The following is a 23938-nucleotide window of genomic DNA, read 5'->3' on the forward strand; positions in this document are numbered from 1 at the left end:
CAGTTGCGATTCTTGCAGCATCAAATGGCTATGGCAGCAGCAGCAGCACAAGCAGCTCATCTGCGACATCAGCAGCATTCAGGCAGCCACTCAAAAAGTAAAAGGAAAAGAAGCACACCTGCCCCTCCAAAATCCTGAGACTTTTTCTTTTTTTTCCTCAGTATAAAAATGATTTCAAGGTGTGATTTTTATTTTTTTTTTCCCCTGTTTAAAAAGGATAAAGCTTAAAAACAAATCAGTATTTTATAGTGCTGGTGGGAAACTGAACTTTTGACATTACACTGAAAAAAGATGAACTTCTTGGAAGCCAACCTTACATAACGTGGTGACTTCATCAATAAAGCAGCTGGCGTCTGGCTTCCTTAAGTCACTTAATTTTTTAACAGAATGTTTTATCTTGTATTTTTTACCATTCAGCAGCATTGTACATAGTAAAAGGGTGAAAAACATTTTAGAAGAAAATGAACTTTGTAAATGTAGTATTAGTATTTGTTTATTTAGTATAAAAAGGTTTGTGAACACCGTAACAAATACAATTTTTATAAATCCACTTTTGAAAAGATCTTTTTGTTCACTTGGGCTTTATACTTTTTATTACTTTGTCTATCAGCTTCTTTACTTCTTTGTGTCTCGTAATGGCTCTGCTGATACAGTCCTGAAGCTTGGCTCCTGTCAGAGGACTTCCACCTAAGAATTGGGAGGGGAAAAAAAAAAAAAATGGTTTTCCAGTTGTACTTCAGTTACGTATCCCTAATTGTATTTTCCAAATCAAAGTATTAATACAGTAATTCTCCCAACCAGCAGTTTTCACCTGGGGAGTTATACAGCTTCCCCAGCTGTAACCTCAAGCACAGGAAAAAAAACATTAGGGCTAAAATGTAGACGTGCTCAAAATCTGCCTTTTGCTATACAGAAGACCAATTATGACTTGTTAACATCAGTCATGCTGCATCCTTCAAGATGGATTTTAACAGTAAGTGGTTTAATCAGTACATCATCATAAAGGGCCCATATTTTACAAAAAAAATGCAGGTACATAACATACAAGTCAAGAAAAGACCATCCTTTTCTTTAGTTCTTGTGTGGTAAGCTCGGAAGTACCTGGTTTGTGGACAGAACAAAGTCTGTCATCTTCATCTGTGACAACAGTCACTGTTCCAGTTGCTAAGTCTTCTTCTTCAGCAGTTGGGTCAACAATGAGTAATGTGCTTTTGAAAGAAAAACATACACAGGCATTAGTATGTTATGTACCATAAATATCACTGCAAAAAAATGTTACTAATTAATTTTAATGTAGTCTTATGAAATAATTCTAGGCTGATGTAGTGCTCAAGCTTATCTATTTTCTTATCGCACTGTACCAACTAAAAAAAAAACACAAATAATTGATGTATGTCTGTTAAAATATTAACTGTTAGAATGCATCTTTGTGCAAGTTTCAGAGAAGCTCAACGACCACAGGTCAGCCTTAGTTTTCTCCTTTAAAAAAATAACAAACACCACACAAGAAAAACCTGCAAAAGCCACCAGCAGCATTACTAACGTTTAGCTGCATCCATAAAACAGAATCTAAAAATACTGAAGTATATGCCTCTCAACAAGGAAGACTGTATGTGAAGTTTTCATGAGTCTCAAACGCTGGCACAGCTGCCCAAGAGAAGCTGTGGGTGCCCCATCCCTGGAAGCACTCAAGGCCAGGTTGGATGGGGCCTGGGCAGCCTGAGCTGGTGAGGGGCAATCACCATGGCAGGGGGTTGGGACTGGGTGGGTTTAAGGTCCCTTCCAGCCAAAACCATTCTATGATCCCATGAACGTCTGTAGAAAAGTAAGTCAGAATTCAGAAACACACACACACACGCTTATTTAAGAAAGTGAGACTTCTTAAACAACTTGATGCAACACTCATTTTTAGTGAAGTAAACAAAGACCAAACTGAAAACTTTCTTCCAGAGGCAATTTTTGGTCAACTGAGAAATATGTGATTTATGTGCAAATAATAACCTCCTGACAACTGTCTCCCTGTCATGTTATCCTAATCCCCTCACTTTCAGTCTACATTAAACTTCAGGTTCAAGAACCAATATTTAAGCCACTAACAAAAGCATTCTAAGTTATTGAAAGTTTTGTACTCTAAGTTTGGTAGTCACCTGGACGACATTTCAAGTCTAGCACCCCCCTCACTCCATCTCACGTACTGACCTCTCTTAAGTACTTAATCAGTTTTGTAGCACAGTAAATAATAGTTGTGGTTTCCTACTTTTATTCTAAGGAGCAAAAGAACACATACTGAACAGACCAATGAAGAGCCTATAAACAATTTCAGGTGAGCAATCAAGTTATCAGATGTGATTACTCTGAACTCTCAGATTCCCTACCTACAGAAACAAGGACTTAGAAGTGATGATTATATTTCAAGTTGGGTAAATATGTTTCCATTATCAATCTGGACCAGTATTTTTTATTTCCTCTGTTGACAAATACTTGATATAAGCTGTTCAAAAATTACCATCTTTTATATCAGTTACGTATACACACTTTTAAAAGATTATCAGTGTTCCTAGCATTCTTTTGTCTCAAAGATACTGCGTAAACATACAGTACCTATTCCAGAAGTTTCAATCCTAGACTACTTTCAAGCTTGTCTTAGGCTGGGAAACCATTCTGCTTTAAGTCACAGGAAGAAGTTGGACAGCCTTTGTTTCATTCTGCTGCATACTATTCATAACAGAACTACAATCAGCAGGACAGGCCTTGGTAGCAAGAGCAAGAGGAACAGGCCTGCCCAAATATATATTCTTCACTAGAAGTGGATGAGACATGCAGAATTGTCATCCTAAGCACCTTCTGGTTTTCACTACTTCTTTTAAATACTCAGCAGTTTTTAAGTACAAAACAGTTACAGACTTACTCATCAAATATAGCAAACGATGTGGCAACTGGATGCTTTCTGATAACCAAGGGATTCTTCTGCTTTAAATTAACTTCGGACAAACCAGTTTCTTCATTTATAGTAACAGATGGCAGCTGTACTGAAGAAATGAAAGCACTGCATTGGTACGATACTAAGCATTGCTTTCGTGGTCCTAGAGATATCCCAGGCTATTGAAATAGTTCAGCTGTTCTATTACCATATTGGTAAGCCACTGAAAACTGATGGGAATAGAGTTGTGGCTGCATTACTGGTGCTCCTGTACGAAGCATTTTTTAAATTCAAGGAAAAGTGTTTAACTTAGAACTACCTGTTCAAGTAAGTATATAACATTCTTCCTTACACAGAAGCATTTTCTGCTTCCAAAATACCATACACTTACAATATCTTTAACAAAAAGCATTTTTCTCACCCAAAAAGCCTACTGGACATACAGATATTTCATAAATCTAGAAAAAAAAAAAAACACAAATCTGATCATCAGATAACTCTTTGTCAACCCATACAGTATTGGAGACAGGGAAATCAAGAGCAAAGTAGCTATAGGAATCTTTGAATGCATGCAGGTCACACTAAGAAAGGAAGCCTTACTGTAAGCTTCTCTTTATGCTTTCCTACATGTGTTTAACCCACATCTCGTGGGGATCGATCCATACATTGCACGTATGAAAGCACTTATTTCAGACTATCTTACATTAAGCTTGGAATATTCTGTTCTGCCAAACAAGAAAGGCCTCAACTTACTCAACTGCCTACACAAAATCGATGAACAAAGGAAGATGAACAAGGTAAGACATTTAAATTAGTGGCCATTTCTGCCAGCAGCAGTAGTCAGAGTGTGTTTTACTCCACGAAAGACTTACCATTTTTCAGTGCTGCTAACAAAGCAAAGGTACTGGCATCCAAGATGTTCCCATCGTAGTCCAGACATATGATATCACAGTATAACACCCAAGCAAGCTACCAAAAAAGGTTTGCACATGTGATGTATTACAGCAGCTAAATAAACAGTGCAATATCTAAGAAAACACGGGCCACATGAATAAATATACTTATTTCTCACACGAGAAAGAAATTTTTACAGTTCAAACATAAATCAAGCTATGCTGACTAAAAAACAAAGCCAACAAAATCTATAACCCCCCATATTTTCTTTAAAGTTGTAACATTGATCTTGCTACTGTGACCCTCATCATTTGGAGACAGAACTTACCTTGCCATCTGCAATACACAGATCTTCTTTTGCTATTATCTGTGAACTAAAATAAAATGAGTGTAAATCAGGGAACAGAAACTCTTCCTAGAGTATTTTTGTGTTTTAAATGCAGCACAATGGCTCTTACTTTTCAATCACATCTGCAATGAACTGGCTTGCTGCTTGAGCCTCTTCACCAGGAGGTCCGGAGCGAAACCTCGTTGAGCAGAGAGACGGCAATTCTACATTTGGAACTGGGGAGCAAAGGTCATTAGTTATAAACTAATGGGAAATCACAAACAGAAATAGGACAATATGTACTTCTAATACCATTTTATATACTTGAAACGAAAGATAAAATCAAGAATTTTTCAGTCAAGCCTTCCTACCTGTCCCCTCAAAAAAGAAATCCAGTATGACTTTGTAGTAAAGGACTTCTACAAGTCTGTAGTTGGAAATCCATACTCCACTGAAAAGCCAATGCTGATAGGTACCATTTTCCATTTGTATTCCTGCTATGAATATCATGACCACATACAAACTCTTCCGTAAGCGTTAAGCATTCTTAATTAGATCATGAAACAACACCATATTCATCCCACTGCCTGGCTTTACTGGTATGCTCTCTGCTCTTCTTCAACTGTCAAAACTTGATGCTTTCAATTGAAAGCAAAAACATGCATAAACGTTCATGGGGGAGGTGGGAGAAAACCTGAGACCAGAATCAAGTTCACTGCAAACAACATACTTTGCAGAAGATCTCAGTTCCACAGAGTTAAAAATCACACAGGATGTACTTCGATTTCTACAGTTCTCTGAGAAATAAGTAGATTTCTCAGAGACTCTTTTCACAAGAAGCACTTTTTGTTTTCAATAAAGAAAGCCTTACACAGTGCTGTATTTCAGAGATGAACTACCTTCCTCCTCCTAACATACACGCTTATCCCCCAGTGGAGGTTTATTTTCAACCTGGGCTGGAACCAGGAATGAAAAGACATCTTTGCATGGAAAACTCTCAAGCAGAGCAGGGGAGATCTGAAATTTCTGAAGCACCACTTCCTAAGTGCCAATTTGGAAACTGATTTCAGGGAAGATAATACAGTTCTAGCCATCTTCTTTCTTTTAAGAGGCCTTCACAGCACATCAATCTGTCCCATGATTACAGCCCTTTAGCTGAAGGGAAAAGATCTGAGTAAGAATGATACCAAAAATCTTACCAATATATCCCTTATTAGCAGAATCTACCGCAGGTGCAGCAAGCTCCTGGAATAAAAAAGGTAAAAATAAAGAGCTGAATTCTGTTAATAAGATTTTCCTGCTATTTTGTTTATGAAGTATCATTTTCTTGCCAGTTACTATTACAATTTAAAAGAGCTATTTTTAATGAGTTGATTGCAAGTTAATAGGTAGCAAATTGTTTCTAATTTCTAATTTACCTATGGGAAAACTTCTTGCTGCAGGAGTGTGAAGTGATTTGTCTTAAGGTTCACGGCAGGCAATCAGCAGAGCTGAGCTAACAGGGCACTCAACAGCTCAGCCAGCTCTTCACCAACCCACTTATGGATCAATTTTAAGGAACTCATCAATTATTCTGTTTGTTATTTCTGGAGAAAACCTCTTATATCCTTGTGTATGTCCTCCCCTATGTACAATACACATCACAAAGACACACGTTCTCTGAATGTACAAGTCGCACTGGACAACTAAATAATTCAAGTGAAATACTGTCATTCTGTCTGACTGATATCTTATTGTAAATCTGTGGGAGAGGCATTCTACAAATGAATGTACAAGCTCAGCTAACAGACAAGTTAAAATAAAAACCAACCATACCGCTTTCACTCCACAAATTACTGTAGTATTTCCCAACTTCACCAAGGCGGAACCATCTGCAGTTGTAATTGAACCTGAAGAGAGAAAGTGCTGTTTAGTAAAATCTGTTCTTTTTCATTCAAAGGGCCTTAACATCCACCTTTACAGTGTTTATTCTCCATTATTCTAAACCAAACAGTCTCAGCAAAGTCTTGATGGACCCAAGATGAGAACTGAGCTTCCCTTTCTAACAAACAGTCAAAATACTGGATTACTAGCAATCCTAAAATTCAAGCTAAGAATCACTGAATTCATTACCCAAAATATTTCTAGTATTTTCCCCCAAAATGTTACCAAATAAGTCTGCTTCATTATCTTGATCCAGCTTTCCCATGACCACCATATTATTTTTGGCTCATTAATACAAATTTGAACTAAAAATATCCCTTAAATTAAAAGCACCCAGTGTTCTACTACAAGAAAACGTTACCACACAAACAGGTAAAACAGCAAAAAAAAAAAAAAAAAAAAAAACCCAGCTCTAAATGCCACAATCCTACTAGTGGGAAACTTTCAAACCACTAATCAAGGATGGCAATGACAAGATCACAATGAAAAGGCAACGTTAGACTGAGGAAAAAAACTACTGTGTCAGTTTGAGCAGTGATCAGTAGCTATTCCATGGCAGTTTAATGCTAACCTGCACAGTGCTTTTAGGAAGTGATGTCCAAGAAAGGCAGGTAAGGTCTCTGCTCACTGCCTAGAGTTATCTTGCCTCTGCTTGAGACAGTCATCAGGCTTCAAATAAAACAGAAGCAGGGAGAGCCCATCTCTTTCAAGGTGATAGGCACTGACTGCTCACTGGTCAGTGTTGACACAGACGCTGCTTTCAGCATCTACAGTGTGAGCTGCTCATCTTTGAAACAGACAGGTTTCCAAGACCCCCTAAATAATGCTTTGCACACCAGCCCAGGAGCAGCACCGAATAGATGTGAGCATGCTGTTATCTTTAATGCTTGTTGGAACTACAAATAAAAATGCTCTCTCGTTTCAAAATGTGAGCACCACAAAGACTGACAAATCAAAGCAAATCATTGAGTGTACTGGCTATTATGAGATTAATACTACTCCCATTATTATTATTATTCACAGAATCGTTAGAAGTTGGAGAAGATGACTAAGATCATCTAGTCCAACTGTCAACTCATCAACACTAAGCCATGCCCCTAAATAGAACTGTAGAATCATAAAGACATTCCAAAAAAATACTTACCTATGTTGACAGTGGTTGCTCGGAATTCACCTAACTCCCTCCCATCAGGTCGACAGTTCTCTTTCTAAACAAAATTTACAGAGGTCAAATTAGAAAACATTCGATTAAATAACACACCAAACATAGCATATTATATCAAACAACAGAACAATGTGTTTTTTAAAGGAAAAGTAAAGCATTCTTTTTCTTTTAGTAGAAATATAGTTACAAAATTGCTAGGACAAGCTTGATCTTATTCCAACTTGTTTTTCTATCAAGTGATATCCAGTTTAGGCTTGTAGATCACAATTTTTTTTTTAATTTAACTTATTGAGAAGATTAATATAACAGATTGACTCTGTGTCTCAAGGATAAGTACTACAGGCTAGATTCAGAAAACCATCCTGAAATGGATACTCATTGATGACTTAAAATGAGAGTTTTTACCTGTCTACAGCTCCCTTCCTTACTCTCACCCAGCAGAGTTCTGGCAATGAAGGTCAGAGTGAATCAGACCAAACATAACACCTCTAAATACTGCCAAGTCAGACACTGCACAACAAAACCTGAATCTTAAATTAAAAGCAGCATCAATTCATTTTCATGTTAGAGCTGGACTACTATTCATTGCAAGTTCAAGCTTCTCAAAAATCAGAGACTTTTGGTTCAATTACAAGAACTGCAGTAATACTGTACTCATTTCCAAGTCGAGACTATTTCAGTAACATGCAGATTGCATGACAGAAAGTTAGCAGATTTCCTTCACAGTTATGGTGAGCAGTCAGTAGCAATATTTTCTATTAGCATTTAGCAGCATCAGAGAGCCCTGCCTTTTTAAAAGAGACACAAAGCCAATGAAAGTATTTACTCACCTGCAGTTAAACAGGAACACAACCTGTGGTGGTACTAATAGCACAAGCAGGAGGAAAAACAACTTCTGAAGATTCATGACCATTTTTCCCCAATTTGACAAGGTTTATGTCTTTCCCTCACAGCTTCAGGTTTCCACGTAGACATGAAAGACACTGAGGCCAGAGAAGGGCAACAAAGCTATGAAGGGTTGGAGCACAAGTCTGATGGGGATCAGCTGAGGGAGCTGTGATTGTTCAGCATGGAGAAGAAAAGGATCAGGGGAGACATTATTGCTCCCCACAACTGCCTGAAAGGAGGTTGTGGCGAGGTGGGGGTCAGCCTCTTCTTACAGATAGCAGTGATAGGATGAGAAGAGATGCCCTTACACTGCTCCAGAGGAGGTTTAGGTTGGGTAGCAGGAAATTTTTTCTCAAAAAGAGCATTGAGGTGCCAGAACGGAGCTGCCTGGGAGTGGTGCAGTCATCGTCCCCAGAGGTGCTCAAGAAATATGTGGAGACATTCAAGGCACTGAGGGACGTGGTGCAGTGGGTAGCATTGCTGGTAGGTGGACAGTTGGACTAGATGATCTCAGAGGTCTTTCTAACCTTAACGACTATATGATTATAAGTTTAAAAACCGTATGTACGCAAAAGAAAGCTGCAAACATAGATGCATACACGCACACCATCTTTTACTCACCAAAAATCTTCTGTAGTATTCTAGCGGTTCCACTGTTCTAAAACAGACAGAAAAGGGGGGTTCACGTGCAAGCTCCCAAGGAGAACACAGGAGAGAAAAGCAAGCTGGAAGCCCTTAGCAACACATCACTTGAGAGCGAAGGCGGGCAGCAAAGCCGCTCAGCTGCGCGGTCCCTGAAAGACCAGGGAGCTCCCGGTCCCACGGAGCGCTACTGCTTTTAACGCAGTCATCCACGGGCCCTCGCGAAGCCCCGTCACCGATTAACCCCGCACCAGCGGCTTGCAGAGGAGAAGCCCCGCCCTCGCCGCGCCACGTCCCCAAAGCGGCGCGGCCCCGCAGCGCGGCTCGAGCGGACCCGGTCACTCACGGCGCGGGGATCGCAGGGACCGCGGCGCCGCGACTTACTTGAAAGCCGTCGCCATGGTGGCACCGCCGTCCTTTGCGGCTGTAGTTCCGGACCTGCGCAGCGGCCCGGCCCGGAAGCCTGAGCTGGCGGCACGGTACGGCGGGGCGGGGAAACGGCGGCTTCCGCATCTCTGGAGCCGCGGCTCCTTGCCGCCCCCCGGCTATGGCGTTGCCGCTGCCCCTGTCCTTGCCCGAGCTCGGTGCGGTGCTGGCGGCCCTGGCCGCCCTCCTCCTGCTCCTGGTGAGAGCCGCGGGCATCCCGCGTGGGGGGCGAGGGCCGCCCGGACCTGGGGGTCCCGTTGGCTGGGGGTCCCGGTGACTGTGCTCGTCCGAGGTGCCGTGAAGGAAAGGGGTTCTCGCCGCGCCTGTGGGAAAACCCGCCTCTGTGGCCAGGGTTGGTAAACCGTGTCATGCAGCGGCAGCCGCTACACGAGAGGGTTCTGGCCCTCTGGTGCAGGCTGTGCGCTGGAACAGGTTGCCCAGAGAGGTGGTGGATTCCCTATTCTTGGAAGCGTCCCTGGTCGGGCTGGTTCAAGCACTGAGCACCTTGACCTGGCTGGTCGTTGCAGGAGGTTGGACTAGATGACCCTTTCAACCCAAGCACTCTATAACTCTGTGATAAAATCCTCTATTGTTGATCTGTCTTGTTACCAGAATATCTTTGGTTGCCCCTTGCAGAGCGTTCAGCAGTTAGATAAACCTTTAACAGGATGCTGGTAGGCAAACTTAGGAGGAAGTTTTTCACACAGAGGGTGGTGACACACTGGAACAGGTTGCCCAAGGAGGCTGTGGATGCTCCATCCCTGGAGGCATTCAAAGCCAGGCTGGATGTGGCTCTGGGCAGCCTGGTCTGGTGGATGGTGACCCTGCACATAGCAGGGAGGTTGAAACAAGATGATCTTTGTGGTCCTTTTCAACCCAGGCCATTCTATGATTCTATTCTATGATTCTTTAAACAGAGCTCACAGGTTTTCTCTTCTTTTTCATTATAGGTCTGTATGATTGCTCATGTAACCGCAGTAAAAATGCCAACCCTCCATCGACACGCAGAAGAAAAATTCTTCGTCAGTGCTGAAGGCAGGAAACCTGTACCGAGTATCCACGACCCCCCTACAAAGGAACTCTCTGTTGTTGTGCCTTCATACAATGAGGAAGACCGGTGTAAGATTTGTCTTGTTTTGAGGAAAAAAAAGTGAAGTCTGTTGTTACTGTGATAATGCAGAGGTCACTTTCTGTTGGCAATAGTCTTTAACAGGCCAGATTATGGTCTTGTATATAGTTTCCAGAAAACTGACCAACTATGTTGAGTTTCAAAATTAAGATATTGCGTAATTTGATTTCTTATGCTAAAAATAGCATGGAGCACTTGTAGCAATCTGCTTTATTTTAATAAATTGCAGCAGAAAGCTGCTTACTGCCCCGGTAGTTGCTATAAGGCAAGACATAGAAACAGACTTCTAAAATTAATTAGAGAGCTTCCCACTCTGTAAGCAACAGCTGCAGTCTTAGATAAGGAAGGAAAAGGGTGATCTCTTGGCTCTCATTTTGCTGTTTTGTGTGCTCTTTATGAGGACAAAATACTAAAAAGTGAGTGCTTTCCTTTCTGATAGAAATCATTAAGCTCTGTACCTGTTGTTGATGTGTGGTAGCTGATGTTATTCCTGTTCTTGGTGAGTGAAAGTAGTGAGCTGTTCAGGATTCCATTGAGAGAGACGTGGACAGAGGAGGTACACCTGACCCTTTCACAGAATCACAGAATGGCCAGGGTTGGAAGGGACCTCAAGAATCTTGAGTATCCAACCCCCCTGCCACATACAGAGCCACCAGCCTCCCCATTTAATACTAGACCAGGCTGCCCATGGCCCCATCCGATCTGGCCTTGAACACCTCTGGGGGCATCCACAACCTCTTTGGGCAGCCTTTTCCAGCACCTTACTACTCTCATAGTAAAGAACTTGACCCTTCCTAGAGAAGAGTGCATTCCTCAGTCCTGCTTCTCCATACATACTTCCAGTAAGCAAGGACTTCACGTGTTCCATGTGCTTTTCACTTAGTTATCTCTGTCTTTGGAGAACAAAATAATCACTTGAACCAAAGGCAGCCATGAGGCTGAATATTTTTCTAACATGCAGATAAATCAGTGCCTACTCTTTGGCATCATCATGGCTAACAGCCTTACTAAGAAAGGAGATAGTACGACTGTCATTGGGAACGTCTCTTGATATCTGTCACTTTGCTTGAACGGGAGAAATCAGTGCTGATTTACAAGATTTGTCTTGGAGAATTTCATTTTTTATTTTTTTTTTTTAGTACTTCATATCATTACCTAATTCAAAATGGAATGTTGTTTCTTATATTTAAAAGAAATGATTTTATGTCGTCATGCATGTATGATTTTTTTCATTGCCTTTTTTGCATTTGAATCGCAAATCGGTCCTAAACTTGTTCACTAGTGTTGTATGGTTGAAGCAATTCACTCATCTTACCCTTCTGGTTGTTGTCAGCTTGGTTGTGCTGATGCTTTTTGGTGCATTTGTTGTTTAGCCTGTTATGATCTACTAATTATCTTTTTTTTTTTTTTTTTCTTCTAGTACCTCTTATGATGGATGAAGCTTTGGATTATCTAGAAAAAAGACAGGTATGTTAATTTTGCATTCAAAAAAATGCTGTCTTTCTATGTGTTATGTATCAGAAGTATGTGATCTATTAACTTTGTTGTTTTGGTGTATGTTAAAGTAGTATAACAGCCTCTTGGAAGTAAAACGTGTCTTATCAGTTCGCTTTCTTTTGGATAAAATGATGTAAGGCTTTTTTTTTTTTTTTTAATTAAATTGAATGTGCTACTGTATGATGCATGATATTTCTCCAAGATAGAGATGAGGATAAACAATACATTTAACATTCCAAACTACATATTGGTTGGTCCCAATCAGTTTTTAAACATTTGTTCTTCTTTGGGGTTGGTTATTTGAGTGAAGGTGTTTGGTTTTGTTTATCTGTTTTAGCAGTAATGTTGCTTTGAGCTTTCGTGTTTTTTATAAATTGAATTGATTTTTCAGTTCTAAATAGTAGTTGAGGAAAAATAGGACAACCAATGTAATGGAAGAGGCATCAAATATGGCAAAATTATTTCAATAAAATAACTATGTTAGCAAATTTACTGCATAATTTTGGAGCCTGTCTGCACACGTGAATGCGTTGAAAACTGCCAGACACAAAGAATGCTGATGCTTGAAAGGCCTACTGTGAACTTCAGAAATGGCATGCAATGCACTATTTCTGTTTTTCTTTTCAAGAAACAAGACTCTTCCTTCACTTATGAAGTAATAGTGGTTGATGATGGTAGTAAAGATCGGACCACAGAGGTAAGGAGATAATCAGAGGTATGAGTTTTTACGTTGCGGTTGTGAAATACAATAACGATGTATTCTGGCACTTGAAATAAGTGATTCAAATTCATATTTCTGAATGTTTTCTGCTATGGTCCTACATGCAGTATGAGTATCACATATACATAAGCATATATATATATAATTATTTTTCAAATGCTCGTATTCTTAATTGGCTGATGTGACAGACACTTTCCTGCAGCTGAAACTCTAGAAGTTCTAATCCTAGCTTCAATAAACAACTTCTAACGTATTCTTCGCATGCAAAGTGATGTGAATGTGATCTTGAGGAAGCATAAGACGCCTTGTAAAGTACCTGGTTCATACTGTGATTGACAGGAGAGCTGACATTTTGTCTGTCTCTTTGCCTTATCTTTCCTGACGTTGTTCAGTTAAAAATCCCAATGCCAGTAGCAGTGTTTCCCACACAGTTCTGTGTTCTTCTACTTCGATGAATGTTGACTTGCAACAACTGTTAGAGAAGATGAGGAAAAAGCTCATGCTTTCTTTCCCCCGTAGCATGGAACAAAACCTGCACATCTCTGCAGTGTGAATGGGATTTTACATCACTGAATTTTTGTTTAAGACCACAGAGAGCAGCAAGACAAGTGAGAAGTAGGTAAAGACAAGTGAGAAATAGGTAGTAGTAGTAGAAAATTATTCTACTTTTGAATGTTTGTATTAGTATAAAAGGTCTGAAACAGTGTGCTATAAATTATATTAGGACTGGGAGTCTTCTGGTCTTCAATGAATGGGGTTTAGAATTGCCTGGAGGAATATCCTGTGCTTCCTGAATATGAATACCTCCTTCACACTTCTTGTGTTGACTGTGAACAACTTCTTATTTTCCCAAACACACTCCAGCAAACACTGGCAGTGTATTTGTTGAGACTGAAGTGATTACAGCTCTGTGCTATTAAATGAAAAAAAGGAAAGGGTGAGCAATTGTAAACTTTTACCTTGAGTCTTTTTTCTGTTTTATGCTGGTTTTTGTTTTTGTTGTTTTTTTTTTTTTTTTTTTTTGTATGTCTATCAGGTTGCAATGAAGTACTGCAAGAAATACGGAGGCGACAAAGTGCGAGTGCTGTCTTTGGTAAAAAATCGAGGGAAAGGAGGAGCAGTCAGGATGGTAATTGATACTTTCATCTCCTTCTCTGTCTGAACTACATGTACCCAAATACACAGAAAATACAGCCGTGCTGATACACATTTTGAATTCAATATAGTAACAAAATGACTCCTAGAAAGCTGAATACAAATTCCATGAACTGAAGCAAAAACTCTTTACAAAATTGACTTATTTTAGATTCTGGAAATGTAATGTTTATATTCTTGTTCTGCTCGGAAATGACTTTGCACTGTGAGGGAAAAACAAAACAACAACAAAAATACACTCATAGATTTTGTAAATATGAAGTTTGAGAGTATTGTTTTCTGGGTTGCTCATGGAGGTTGTGGATGCCCCATCCCTGGAGGCATTCAAGGCCAGGCTGGATGTGGCTTTGGGCAGCCTGGTCTGGTGGTTGGCAAGCCTGCACACAGCAGGGGGGTTGAAACTCAATGATTATTGTGGTCCTTTTCAACCCAGGCCATTCTGTGATTCTATGATCATTCTTTTCATTAAAAAAAAAAAAAAAAAAAAAGTACAGTGAAGTTTGTACTTTAAGCCCACTGCTTATTACCTGTATTTCATAGTAGAACAGGAAACATTTATGCTTCCACATACTAATATTTGCACATAGATCTTGTCATAAAATCACCCTATCCTTAAACATAAAACAGCTGCTACACATTTGGGGGGAACATTTTTTTCCTAGGATAAATGACACTGTACTCGTGTGGAAAAGGATGGTATCATTTGTGAGCTATCAGAGCCTTTATGAACCTAATGAGAAACTGTAAAATGTAAAGTTAGTTATGATTCAACAAATATTTTTACTCATGCATACCATGTGTGCAAATTTTAAGCTGTATCTTTAGCATGTCCAGTTTTGGGTGGGTTTTTTTTGTGTGTGAGTGTGGTTGGTTTTTTTTTGTTTGTTTTTGTGATTTTTTTTTTTAGGGAACATTAGTATTTTATATATAGCAAATGGAGAAAGCATGATGTTGAGTCCTTGAGCTATTTTTTAGTTATTCCCAAATGAGGCTGATTGTGTTTGTGATAAAGTTTTGCAGTTCAGAGTGCAGAGTGGGATCCCTTCGTAACTTTTTAAGTCCAACGTGCTCAGTTATGACAATACATTTGGCAAACCCTCTCCTATTTTTCTTGCCCTTCAATAAGTATCAAAGATCTCATTGTCAAGAATGTGACAAAACAGGCTACAAAACCTTCTGCATCATGGATGTTTTGCAGTGACACTGTATTACTTCTCAGAACTAATTTGAGATTATCTCTTGCATTCTTTTGAAAGTAAGTTAGAAGAACATATAGCACTGCATCCTCCTTTCCATAGCTCAGATGACAAAGGAAAGCTGTCCAGTGCATTGGTAACTACTAATTACTGCTTTGTGCTCCCCTGTGTAGCTGACTATAGCAGCATATCTCACGATTTGAGTTGTAAAGCTTTTAGTTTGTAACCTTCTGTAGATAAGAGGGATCCTTAAGGTCCCATTTTTATGCATTGTCTGTCGTTATGGGATGGTGTGCAGTATGTGAAGTTTCTAGATGTTACTACAATATAAATGCAGATTTTTCTTGACTGTTGTGATTGCAGGGTGTTCTTAGTTCTCGGGGGAAGAAAATTCTTATGGCTGATGCAGATGGAGCTACAAAATTTGCAGATATTGAAAAAGTGGAAGAAGGTCTAAAAAATCTCCAACCGTGGCCTGTGAGTATAAATTCTGTTTTTTCAGTTTAATACATACACATACAGATGGGTTTTTATAATTCACTTTGAGTTGTTTGGGGTCCAGCTGAAGTTCTAGCTGTAAGTCTGAAAATGTTATGCTTTGAAGTTGTGAGAATGGGCTGTAAGAGGTAGCTTACATGGAGCTCTTACCTCCTTTGCAATCAGTGTGCCTATGAAATATGCAGCACGTTATGTTCTACTCATCATTCTTCCTATGTTACAGTCACTATAAAAAGCATGTGTTCCTACTCACTGAAATAACTTTTATTTTGCTTAGTAAGTGTAGTATTTTATTCTTCTCTGATGTCATCTTGTATAGCTAAGGATGCATCTTAATTTCACCCTACTTTTTAACTCTTTTTCAGAGTTGTTAGTTTAATGACAATATTTGGAATACCTTTTATTATAAATATAAATTCAAAAACTGTGAAACAAGATGTCCTCTGTGGATAGCCATTGTCTTGTCGTGACCTGAAAGAACTGAGGGTGGTTTTTTTTTTTTTCATTAGCCCAATGCTTAACCCAGAACAGAGGTACATCTGGTGAGGTTCCCAAAAAGCAAGAAGTGGTGCTCAGCTTTCCAGTGGGAGCTCTTCTGGCTGCATCTATGCGACAGGTGGCAGCTCCCACTGTCTGTCTGTGAGTGTGAGCATGCAGGGGCCGCCGGGTGGCAGTGTTTCCTTCATGCTTCTCACTACCACGGCGGCTGCCGGGTCTCCAGCATCAATCCCATGCTCAAAAACAGCAGGTCTGGGAGTTTTATAGGAGTCGTCTGAGAATAAATTTAAAAATTCTGTTTTGATTGCCTCTTTTGGTTTAATTTGAGATTATATTTGTGAGTGATACCGTGGTAATTAATTTGTTTGTAGATGCATCCGTGGAACAAGTATTGTTATCCTTTTCACAGTGCAAATTAAAGGGAAAACATATAACTTTAGGTGCCTTGTAATGCTAAATGTTTATCAGTGCTGTTCACTACATTTCATAGAATGGTTTGGGTTAGAAGGGACCTTTAAGATCATCTAGTTCCAAACCCCTGCTGGTGGCAGGGACACCTATAGACCCTATCTCTATAGACCATGTTGCTCAAAGCCCCATCCAGCCTAGCCTTGAATGCTTCCAGGGAGGGGGCATCCACAGCCTTGTTGGGCAACCTGTGCCAGTGTCTCACCATCCTCACAATAAATAATTTCTTCCTAATATCTAGTTTCAATTTGCCCTCTTCCAGTTTAAAACTATTTCCCCTTGTCCTGTTGCTACATATTCTTATTAAAAGTCCCTCCCCAGCTTTCTTGTAGGCTCCCTTCAGGTACTGGAAAGCCACAATTAGGTTTCCTCTCTAGGCTGAAGAGCCCCAACTCTTAGCCTGTCCTCAGAGAGAGGTGCTCCAGCCCTCTGATCATCGTTGTGGCCCTCTAGACCCACTCCAACAGCTCCATGTCCTTCTTGTGCTGGCAGCCCCAGAGCTGGATGCAGTTACTCCAGGTGGGGTCTCACGTGAGTGGAGTAGAGGGACAGAATCACCTCCCTCGACCTGCTGATCACGCTTCTCTTGGGGTACCCCAGAATATGGTTGATCTGGGCTGCAAGATCACACTGCTGGCTCGTGTTGAGTCTTTCATCAACCAGCACTCTCAAATCCTTCTCCTCAGGTCTGCTCTCAATCCATTCTCCACCCAACCTGTATCTGTGCTTGGGATTGCCCCAACCCAGGTGCAGAACCTTGCATTTTTATTGTATTTGTACTTGAGAGGAACAATGTAAACTAAATTGTTTATACTTGATAGATATGAATAAACTGCAGCAACTTGTATGCACCATATACAAAGTGTATTAGCCTTTAGATCATCTGTTATCTGCAGAAGTGATTTATTTTAACCTTGGAAACCAGCAGTAGATAAAGTATAGCTACAGAAAGCAGAAAAGTGTATGGCTTTGAAGTTTTTATCATACGGTCCTTATCACTCTTTAAGGTTTCATACAGAGTCTCAACAGGAGATTCCAGTGACTCAGAAAATGATAGTTTAACTAATAAGTCTTTAATGTGTATTCTTGTGCAGAACCAGATGGCTATTTCCTGTGGTTCTAGAGCTCATCTGGAAAAGGACTCGATAGCAAAGGTTTGTTTCCCTTTCCTCCTGTATACTATTACTCAAAATATTTCCGTTATTTGATTCTGTTACACAGATTTTACAGTTAAATAAACATCTGCAAGAGAGTGGGAGCTTAACAATAAGAAATGCTGTGAGTGGATCTTGTGCTCCATCACATTACAAAGGATGAGTTCTGCATGTCAGGGACCACCAATTCTGAACTAGTTTCAGTGGTGTTCCAGTTGAAGGATTTCATTTTCCTAGTTGAGAGCATCTTAGAAGCAGAACTTAAATTCCTGACAATTAATAGCTAGAGACCATTTAAGTTTGCTGTTATTAGGAGGTAAAGTTTTAGAGGCAGGTCTGTAGAAGGTAACATTTTGTGACTGATGAGTTAAAGCTTCTACAGGAGTAGTCTCTGTGTGAATGTACGTCTTCTGCCAGTACTGGTGCTGGAGTGCAGGGGCGACTGATGAGCTCATTTTTATTGATTCTCTTCCAGTGCAGGATCTTGTTGATCTACAAATCTTGAGAGCTGTTCAAAATGAGTTAGGGATAATTAGCAATAAGCTGTTTGAAGGGTATCTTAATCAGTGGGAAAGTACTGTAATTTTTCTGTATTACTCATGGTGAAATTTTTGAGTTTTGAACACACAGATGGGTACTGTTCAGTCTGTGGCTCTTGTAGAATAAACAGTGCTGCATAGGCACGGTCTTATCTTGCATCTGGTTTTCTGATGTCTTGGCAGTCAGTAGTTGACAAAATGCAGGCATTGAACTTGTATTGCAACAGACATGTTGCTGGACTAATTTTTCCAGCATCATTGCATGTGTTCATCATCTTGAATGTTCTCAAGAATGAGTTTTTTTAATACTGATGTTTAATACTTGAAAATATATATATATTTTCATATTTCATATATTTATATGAATGTGTGTGTGTGTGTGTGTGTGTGTGTGTGTGTGTGTATTATCAAATAGTTACAGAAGGCCAAAAGAAGTTGTGTTGGTAATGTTCAGCCCCTGGTAGACCTTCAGGTTTTTGTTTTTTTTTTTCTGGTTTATCAGATGGTATTTGAACAGTTCTCTGGGAAGAGTTCCTATAAATACTGGTGGGTATATGTTAATATCCTCAAACAAACAAAAAGAAAATCCACATAATTTTCAGAAATAGGGATAAAGCTTTGACATGGAATTCACGTGCTGGTGTGACTGAATTTGCTGTTACTTGTTAATTGTACAGCCGGTGAGTTCTGGGGGTTTTGTAACAACATCATCTCCATGGAGCTAGGTGGAGACTATGTAGCTGGTAAACTGTAGCCCACAAAAATCCTTCATGCTGCGTGGAAGCACAGAATATACCTACATTTTCTTCAGTGCATTCATATTTCTTATCATCTTTGAAGGATCTTACTAAGTGACTGGGTGCAAACTGCAGAAACACAGTTTGCAGATGAGAGTATTCCTTCTTCGCTTTCAGTTTCTCCCCCATTTCTTACTTTTGATGGTGCATGGTGTTACTGAATGACAGTCATGCACAAGTAGCCTTGTGTTCCCTGTCACACAGTAGCTCACCTTTGCCAGAATGCTGAAGAATCCACACCAGATCCACCATTAACCTGGGGCTAGAGCACTTTTTTAGAGCTGTGAATTTCCTTAAGCCAAAGACTGTTAAATAATAAGCTGAACATCATCTCATTTTGCAATCAAGGTTTGAAATTATTTGCTTTAAAGGCATCTCTTATCACCCAGAGATGCTTAACAGTTAAATTGCTGTCTCCATTTTGCATGGTATTTAGCTCGTGGTCTTAGATACAATCGTCTTAAATTCAACTTAATTCACCAAATTCAGGAGTGAGTTCAGAAGTGATGGAACTGAGCTGCAGTTGTTTAGGAGCTGCCTCAAATGCAAAACTGGCAGTGATTCTGCAAACAGAACGGATTCCATTGACAAACATATCCACATGACATGATGTCAAGAGCACAAATGTAACCGAAGAGTAGACTGGGAGAATCACAGACTCTCAATCTTGAGTTGAAATCCAGGTTTGGGCTTCTGCTGCAGGTAATATGGTACTGTCCAGAGTGAAAAGGTGCCACAAATTAGGGAAAATAGCAACAAGAACATGGACTTTTAATATCTCTCTGGATATTCTAATCATGAACTTGACTGGCAAGTCTCTCCTTTTCTGCTGTAATTTTGTTTCATTGTAACAACTGAAAAGTTCTGGTTTGTTTCCTGCACTAAAGAAAATAGTTTATGAACTTTGAAAGCTGTCTTGAAACAGGGCTCTTGTCCTGAGAGCCAGCTCTGTTTAAACACTGCGCTCATCATCTAAAGGAAACCATCTGACTTCTTCCCTTTTGTTCACAGCGCTCTTACTTTCGAACTCTCCTTATGTACGGCTTCCATTTCCTTGTGTGGTTTCTCTGTGTCAAAAAGATCAGGGATACACAGTGTGGATTTAAACTTCTAACTAGGGAAGCTGCATTGAGGACATTCTCAACCCTCCACGTAGAACGCTGGTAAGTTTTCTTTGTTGTTGTTGTTGCTTTTCTTTCCTGATTAACATGATTTTGGAAAAGTAATTTCAGCATTACAACCACTATATGAAACACAATGTGTGCAAGACCAGGTTGGATGGGTCCCTGGGCTGCCTGATCTGGTACCAGATCTGGAGGTTGGTGGCCCTGCCCGTGGCAGGGGGTTTGGAACTGGATGATCCTTGAGGTCCCTTCCAATCCAAGGCGTTCTATGATAATATTTAGACTAAACACCAATATGTATACTTACTCTTGATGTTAATATAAAATGCCTATAAAATCAGTTGTCTAATAATCCTTGCCCTGAATTCATAAGCTTATTATTCAGAATATAAATATGCACACACAAAGATTTCCTTCCATAACATCTAGACTGTATCTGCTTGTCTTCTTGGGTGACAGAAGAAGGGATAATTTCAGGATGTAATTAATTTCATCCTAATACAGGGCTCTAAAGTATGCCAAGTGAAGCTTGGCCAACAAGTGCTCATTTCCTGCCATCAACTACAGAAAGACTCTGGACAACTTGTATAGGAGTTATCTCTACTGTAGGTGGCTGAAGTTCAGCAGGGTACATTCCACTCAGTGTAGTAATATGTAGGAACAAACTGTGTCAGAGGCTTGTGCCTTAATTGCATCCGAAGGATAAAACCATTCAGTAAAAGCCATTTGGACTACTAACCCAAACTTGTATCTAAGGCAGCTCAGTTTCTGGTCCATATAGGCAATGTCAGTCGTCTTAATAGACTAAAAGCCAAGACAGTTCTTCCCTTTTGCTAAATGAATCCAAAAATGTCTGCACAGCAGACAGCACAAGTGTTGAATTAGCACTGAGTAGTAGGAGGCTGCGCTGAAGTGCTGGATGTTGTCAAATGCAGAGCAGTGCTTACCCAGTAAATGATAGAGGTTTTGTCTGTGTGTCTCTCAGCAGGATGATAACATACTTCACTTACGTAGTGTTAGGAGCACAGTTACATTCTTGGAAGCTGAACATCTCATGTTCTGGTAATAGATATGTCCATGTAAGCAACATAGCTATCCTGCTGCTAGGTCAGAGAGAACAAAAGCCTGTTAAGTAAGTTTCTGTACTTACATTATTATCAGAAAGACCACAATTAAACACCCCTGGTGTTTTTAGTATTTCACTAACACCATCTATACCATGGAGCCTTGTGTTTCCATATTCACTTTCTGTAGACCAAAGTGGGAGTGGGGAGCAATGGGACACAGCATCAAGATCTTCCTTTATATGATCCTCTGTCTGTTTTTGGCAGTTTCTAATATTAGTTTAAAAAGAGGGAAATAACTCAATTTTAGCTGTAGTAGAAATGAAGCAGTAGTTGCTCAGAAGTCCAGGTTTTTTCTGGTTTTATCATGCTTCTCTTCCAGCCAACACTGACTTGGATATCATCTCTTTAATGCTGAAAATCCTAGAAAACTGAAACCACAGTTATCATCCTGCTATGCTGAGTTTGATTTATAGATGCTTATTTTTATGAAATCTTAAAAGCAAACTGAAATATACAGAGAAAGATAATGTTTTTATCTTTAAAGTGATGAGAATCAGACAACAGTTTTTCAAGAGAGGCTGAGAGACTTCCCAGAATATTTTATTATGCTGAAGTTTTAGAAAGCATTTCTAAAATTAATAGATACTGGATATTGTTTATATTTTTGATACTAAAAAGTCACGCTCAGATCCTAAGCGAGTTTTTCTTTTCCCATTAATGTTCTTATTTACTTTTTGGTGTAACTGTTCCTCAGAGAGCTGGCTGTATATACACGAACAAAACCCAAACATTCTTGAAATTTACTTTCTACATAACAAAGCTTTGACATTAGTTTGAAATAAGAGCAACCTTTTGAACAGAGAGCATATGCTTCGTGTTTTAGGTTCTGAATCTGATTACAGCACTAATCTATTTTTCAGAAATGGATGGAGCACGTTTTTTAAATTAAGACTTAAAAGAAAATTAAAAGAGGTATTTTAAAAACATAATGAGGACAGTTGGAATTACTCACTTTCAGAAGTGAGAATTTCACTTCCAAAAGAAGCTCCATTTCTGCATCCAGTCTTGTCCTAGGGAAGTGTAATTTTTATGTTAAATTGTAATGCGCAGGAAGAAAACTGGAAAATTAGATTGCCTAACTGACAGAATTTTTTTGTGCAAAATTTGATCTTTTTTTTTTTTTTTTTCCCCTGACTACAGAAAAATCATAACAATTGTTCCAGACAGAATATTTGTTTCCTCGCCCAGAAGAACTAGATGTGGCAGCAGTTACTTTTCTACCTGGAATATTGATAAAATGAGTAGAAATTCAGAGTGTAGTTCATGCCCTGGCTTGATTGACAGTTTGTAAAGCAGCAATTTGTAATTATATTAAGCAACTTAGCAGATTATTGGTTAGATAGATTGGTTAGCTTAAAATGTTTATAGAGTAAAATTGATAGAACAAATTGTATTATTTTAGTCTATAAAAATTGGTTTGTGCACTGAACAAGCCACTTTTTTCACATTCAAAACTCACACGTTCAGTATAAAAGACATCCCATGATTGTTTCTTCTATCACTACGCTGTAAATATAAATCTAAAAATTACAGGAAAATAAGTATTGCTTAGAAAAACATACAAATATTTGTTACAGGGATATTTTTCCACTGCTTTGGCATCATAGGCAAACACAAGCGGTGGAATGAATTGTTTTTTCCTGTTTTTGTGCAGGACAAGTAGAATTGTTTATGAACATCTAATCATAGAATCATAGAATGGCCTGGGTTGAAAAGGACCACAATGATCATCAGGTTTCAACCCCCCTGCTATGTGCAGGGTCGCCAACCACCAGACCAGGCTGCCCAGAGCCACATCCAGCCTGGCCTTGAATGCCTCTAAGGATGGGGCATCCACAACCTCCTTGGGCAACCTGTTCCAGTGCTTCACCACCCTCTGTGTGGAAAAACTTCCTCCTAATCCAATCTAACCCTCCCATCTCAGTTTAAAACCATTCCCCCTATTGCTATCCACCCTCGTAAACAGCTGTTCCCCCTCCTGTTTATTTGCTCCCTTCAAGTACTGGAAGGCCACAGTGAGGTCTTCTCAGAGCATTCTCATCTCCAAAATCAACACAAACGTATTTTGCTGTTAAAACTATCTCTGTTTTGTCTTGTAGAATTAAAATATCCTGCTCCTGGCAGGTGCACGTGGGTTTTCAAAGGCCTCATTACAGCTGGAGGTTGTCACCGTATTTCGTTCTTTGGCCACTGAAAGTTACATCTGCCCTGTTAAGAGTTCACTAGAACATGTTATCAAAGAAAAGTTATAAATTCCAGTCATAATGATATAACAGAAGGCCAAATGTTGGATATTTGATACATTTAATATTAGACAAGCAAGAAAGAGCCTAATTGCAATTTCAAAATAACTATTAAATTCTCAGGATATGTCAGTTGCTCCAAAAGTAATGTCTCATTTATTTTCATGGAAATTGTAACAGATACAAAGAGTACAAAAATGCTGTTTGATAGAGAAAATTCTCACCTACATAACACTATTTTTCAACATCGTCACCACCGTTAGCAATGCATTTTCACCTGCAGTGGACAAGAGCCTGCACGCTACCTGCTGTCACCACTGCTGAAGAACACCACCCACTGCCTCACTGTGCTCACATTCACTGTTTTGTCTCCATAGGAGTTCAGTAAGTGTCACTGAATGTCAATGGGTGCCAAGTTTTCCACATGGAGGAATTCAGAACACCTTTGCTTCAGGCACACTTCTTCTTCAGAAGCCAGATTGCCCCTCTGCTTCTGTCTGCAACACAGCAACAAAATATAATGTGATTATTGGTGGGAAGGTTCAATTTCTACTGCTATACCACCACCATCCACCTCTGAAATTGTGGGATGACATAATAAACCAG

General features: G+C 39.6%; 3 protein-coding genes across 13 annotated transcripts in view; 2 read left to right on the top strand and 1 right to left on the bottom strand.

Annotated features, from left to right (window-relative positions):
- SUPT20H (SPT20 homolog, SAGA complex component) overlaps nucleotides 1–550 on the top strand; it is a 36724-nt gene extending 36174 nt beyond the window's left edge. For 9 of the 10 annotated variants that reach the window (XM_085215996.1, XM_085215987.1, XM_085215994.1 and 6 more), the window contains one exon: nucleotides 1–550. In XM_085215996.1, coding sequence (XP_085072122.1) covers nucleotides 1–138 — 138 coding nt within the window. In that variant the 3' untranslated portion in view covers nucleotides 139–550. The other variant, XM_085215989.1, reaches the window with a different exon arrangement.
- On the bottom strand, nucleotides 476–9241 carry EXOSC8 (exosome component 8). The gene is made up of 11 exons (XM_085215998.1): nucleotides 9145–9241; nucleotides 8740–8776; nucleotides 7210–7273; nucleotides 5958–6031; nucleotides 5342–5387; nucleotides 4273–4378; nucleotides 4143–4188; nucleotides 3793–3889; nucleotides 2909–3029; nucleotides 1102–1208; nucleotides 476–687 (listed from the first exon to the last, which is right to left on the bottom strand). The coding sequence occupies exons 1-11, from the start codon at nucleotides 9159–9161 to the stop codon at nucleotides 572–574; spliced, it is 831 nt and encodes a 276-aa protein (XP_085072124.1). The 5' UTR covers nucleotides 9162–9241; the 3' UTR covers nucleotides 476–571.
- ALG5 (ALG5 dolichyl-phosphate beta-glucosyltransferase) overlaps nucleotides 9200–23938 on the top strand; it is a 20272-nt gene continuing 5533 nt past the window's right edge. The window contains exons 1-8 of one of the 2 annotated variants that reach the window (XM_010729003.4): nucleotides 9202–9385; nucleotides 10137–10305; nucleotides 11736–11782; nucleotides 12441–12509; nucleotides 13570–13662; nucleotides 15248–15361; nucleotides 17443–17502; nucleotides 19850–20001. In XM_010729003.4, the coding sequence (XP_010727305.2) occupies nucleotides 9308–9385; nucleotides 10137–10305; nucleotides 11736–11782; nucleotides 12441–12509; nucleotides 13570–13662; nucleotides 15248–15361; nucleotides 17443–17502; nucleotides 19850–20001 (782 nt within the window). In that variant the 5' untranslated portion in view covers nucleotides 9202–9307. Of the gene's footprint in view, nucleotides 9386–10136; nucleotides 10306–11735; nucleotides 11783–12440; nucleotides 12510–13569; nucleotides 13663–15247; nucleotides 15362–17442; nucleotides 17503–19849; nucleotides 20002–23938 lie in introns of both variants that reach the window. The other variant, XM_085215997.1, reaches the window with a different exon arrangement.

Source organism: Meleagris gallopavo, chromosome 1, assembly GCF_905368555.1.
Source record: "Meleagris gallopavo chromosome 1, MGAL_WU_HG_1.1, whole genome shotgun sequence".
NCBI classification, from domain to species: domain Eukaryota; kingdom Metazoa; phylum Chordata; class Aves; order Galliformes; family Phasianidae; genus Meleagris; species Meleagris gallopavo.

Excerpts from the sequence above, each read along its gene's own strand:
- EXOSC8 (XM_085215998.1), bottom strand. Across the intron at positions 6,032-7,209 it reads AGCAACCACTGTCAACATAG|GTTCAATTACAACTGCAGAT; the intron begins GTAAGTATTTTT and ends TTCTCTCTTCAG. Across the intron at positions 5,388-5,957 it reads TAATTTGTGGAGTGAAAGCG|GAGCTTGCTGCACCTGCGGT; the intron begins GTATGGTTGGTT and ends TTTTTATTCCAG.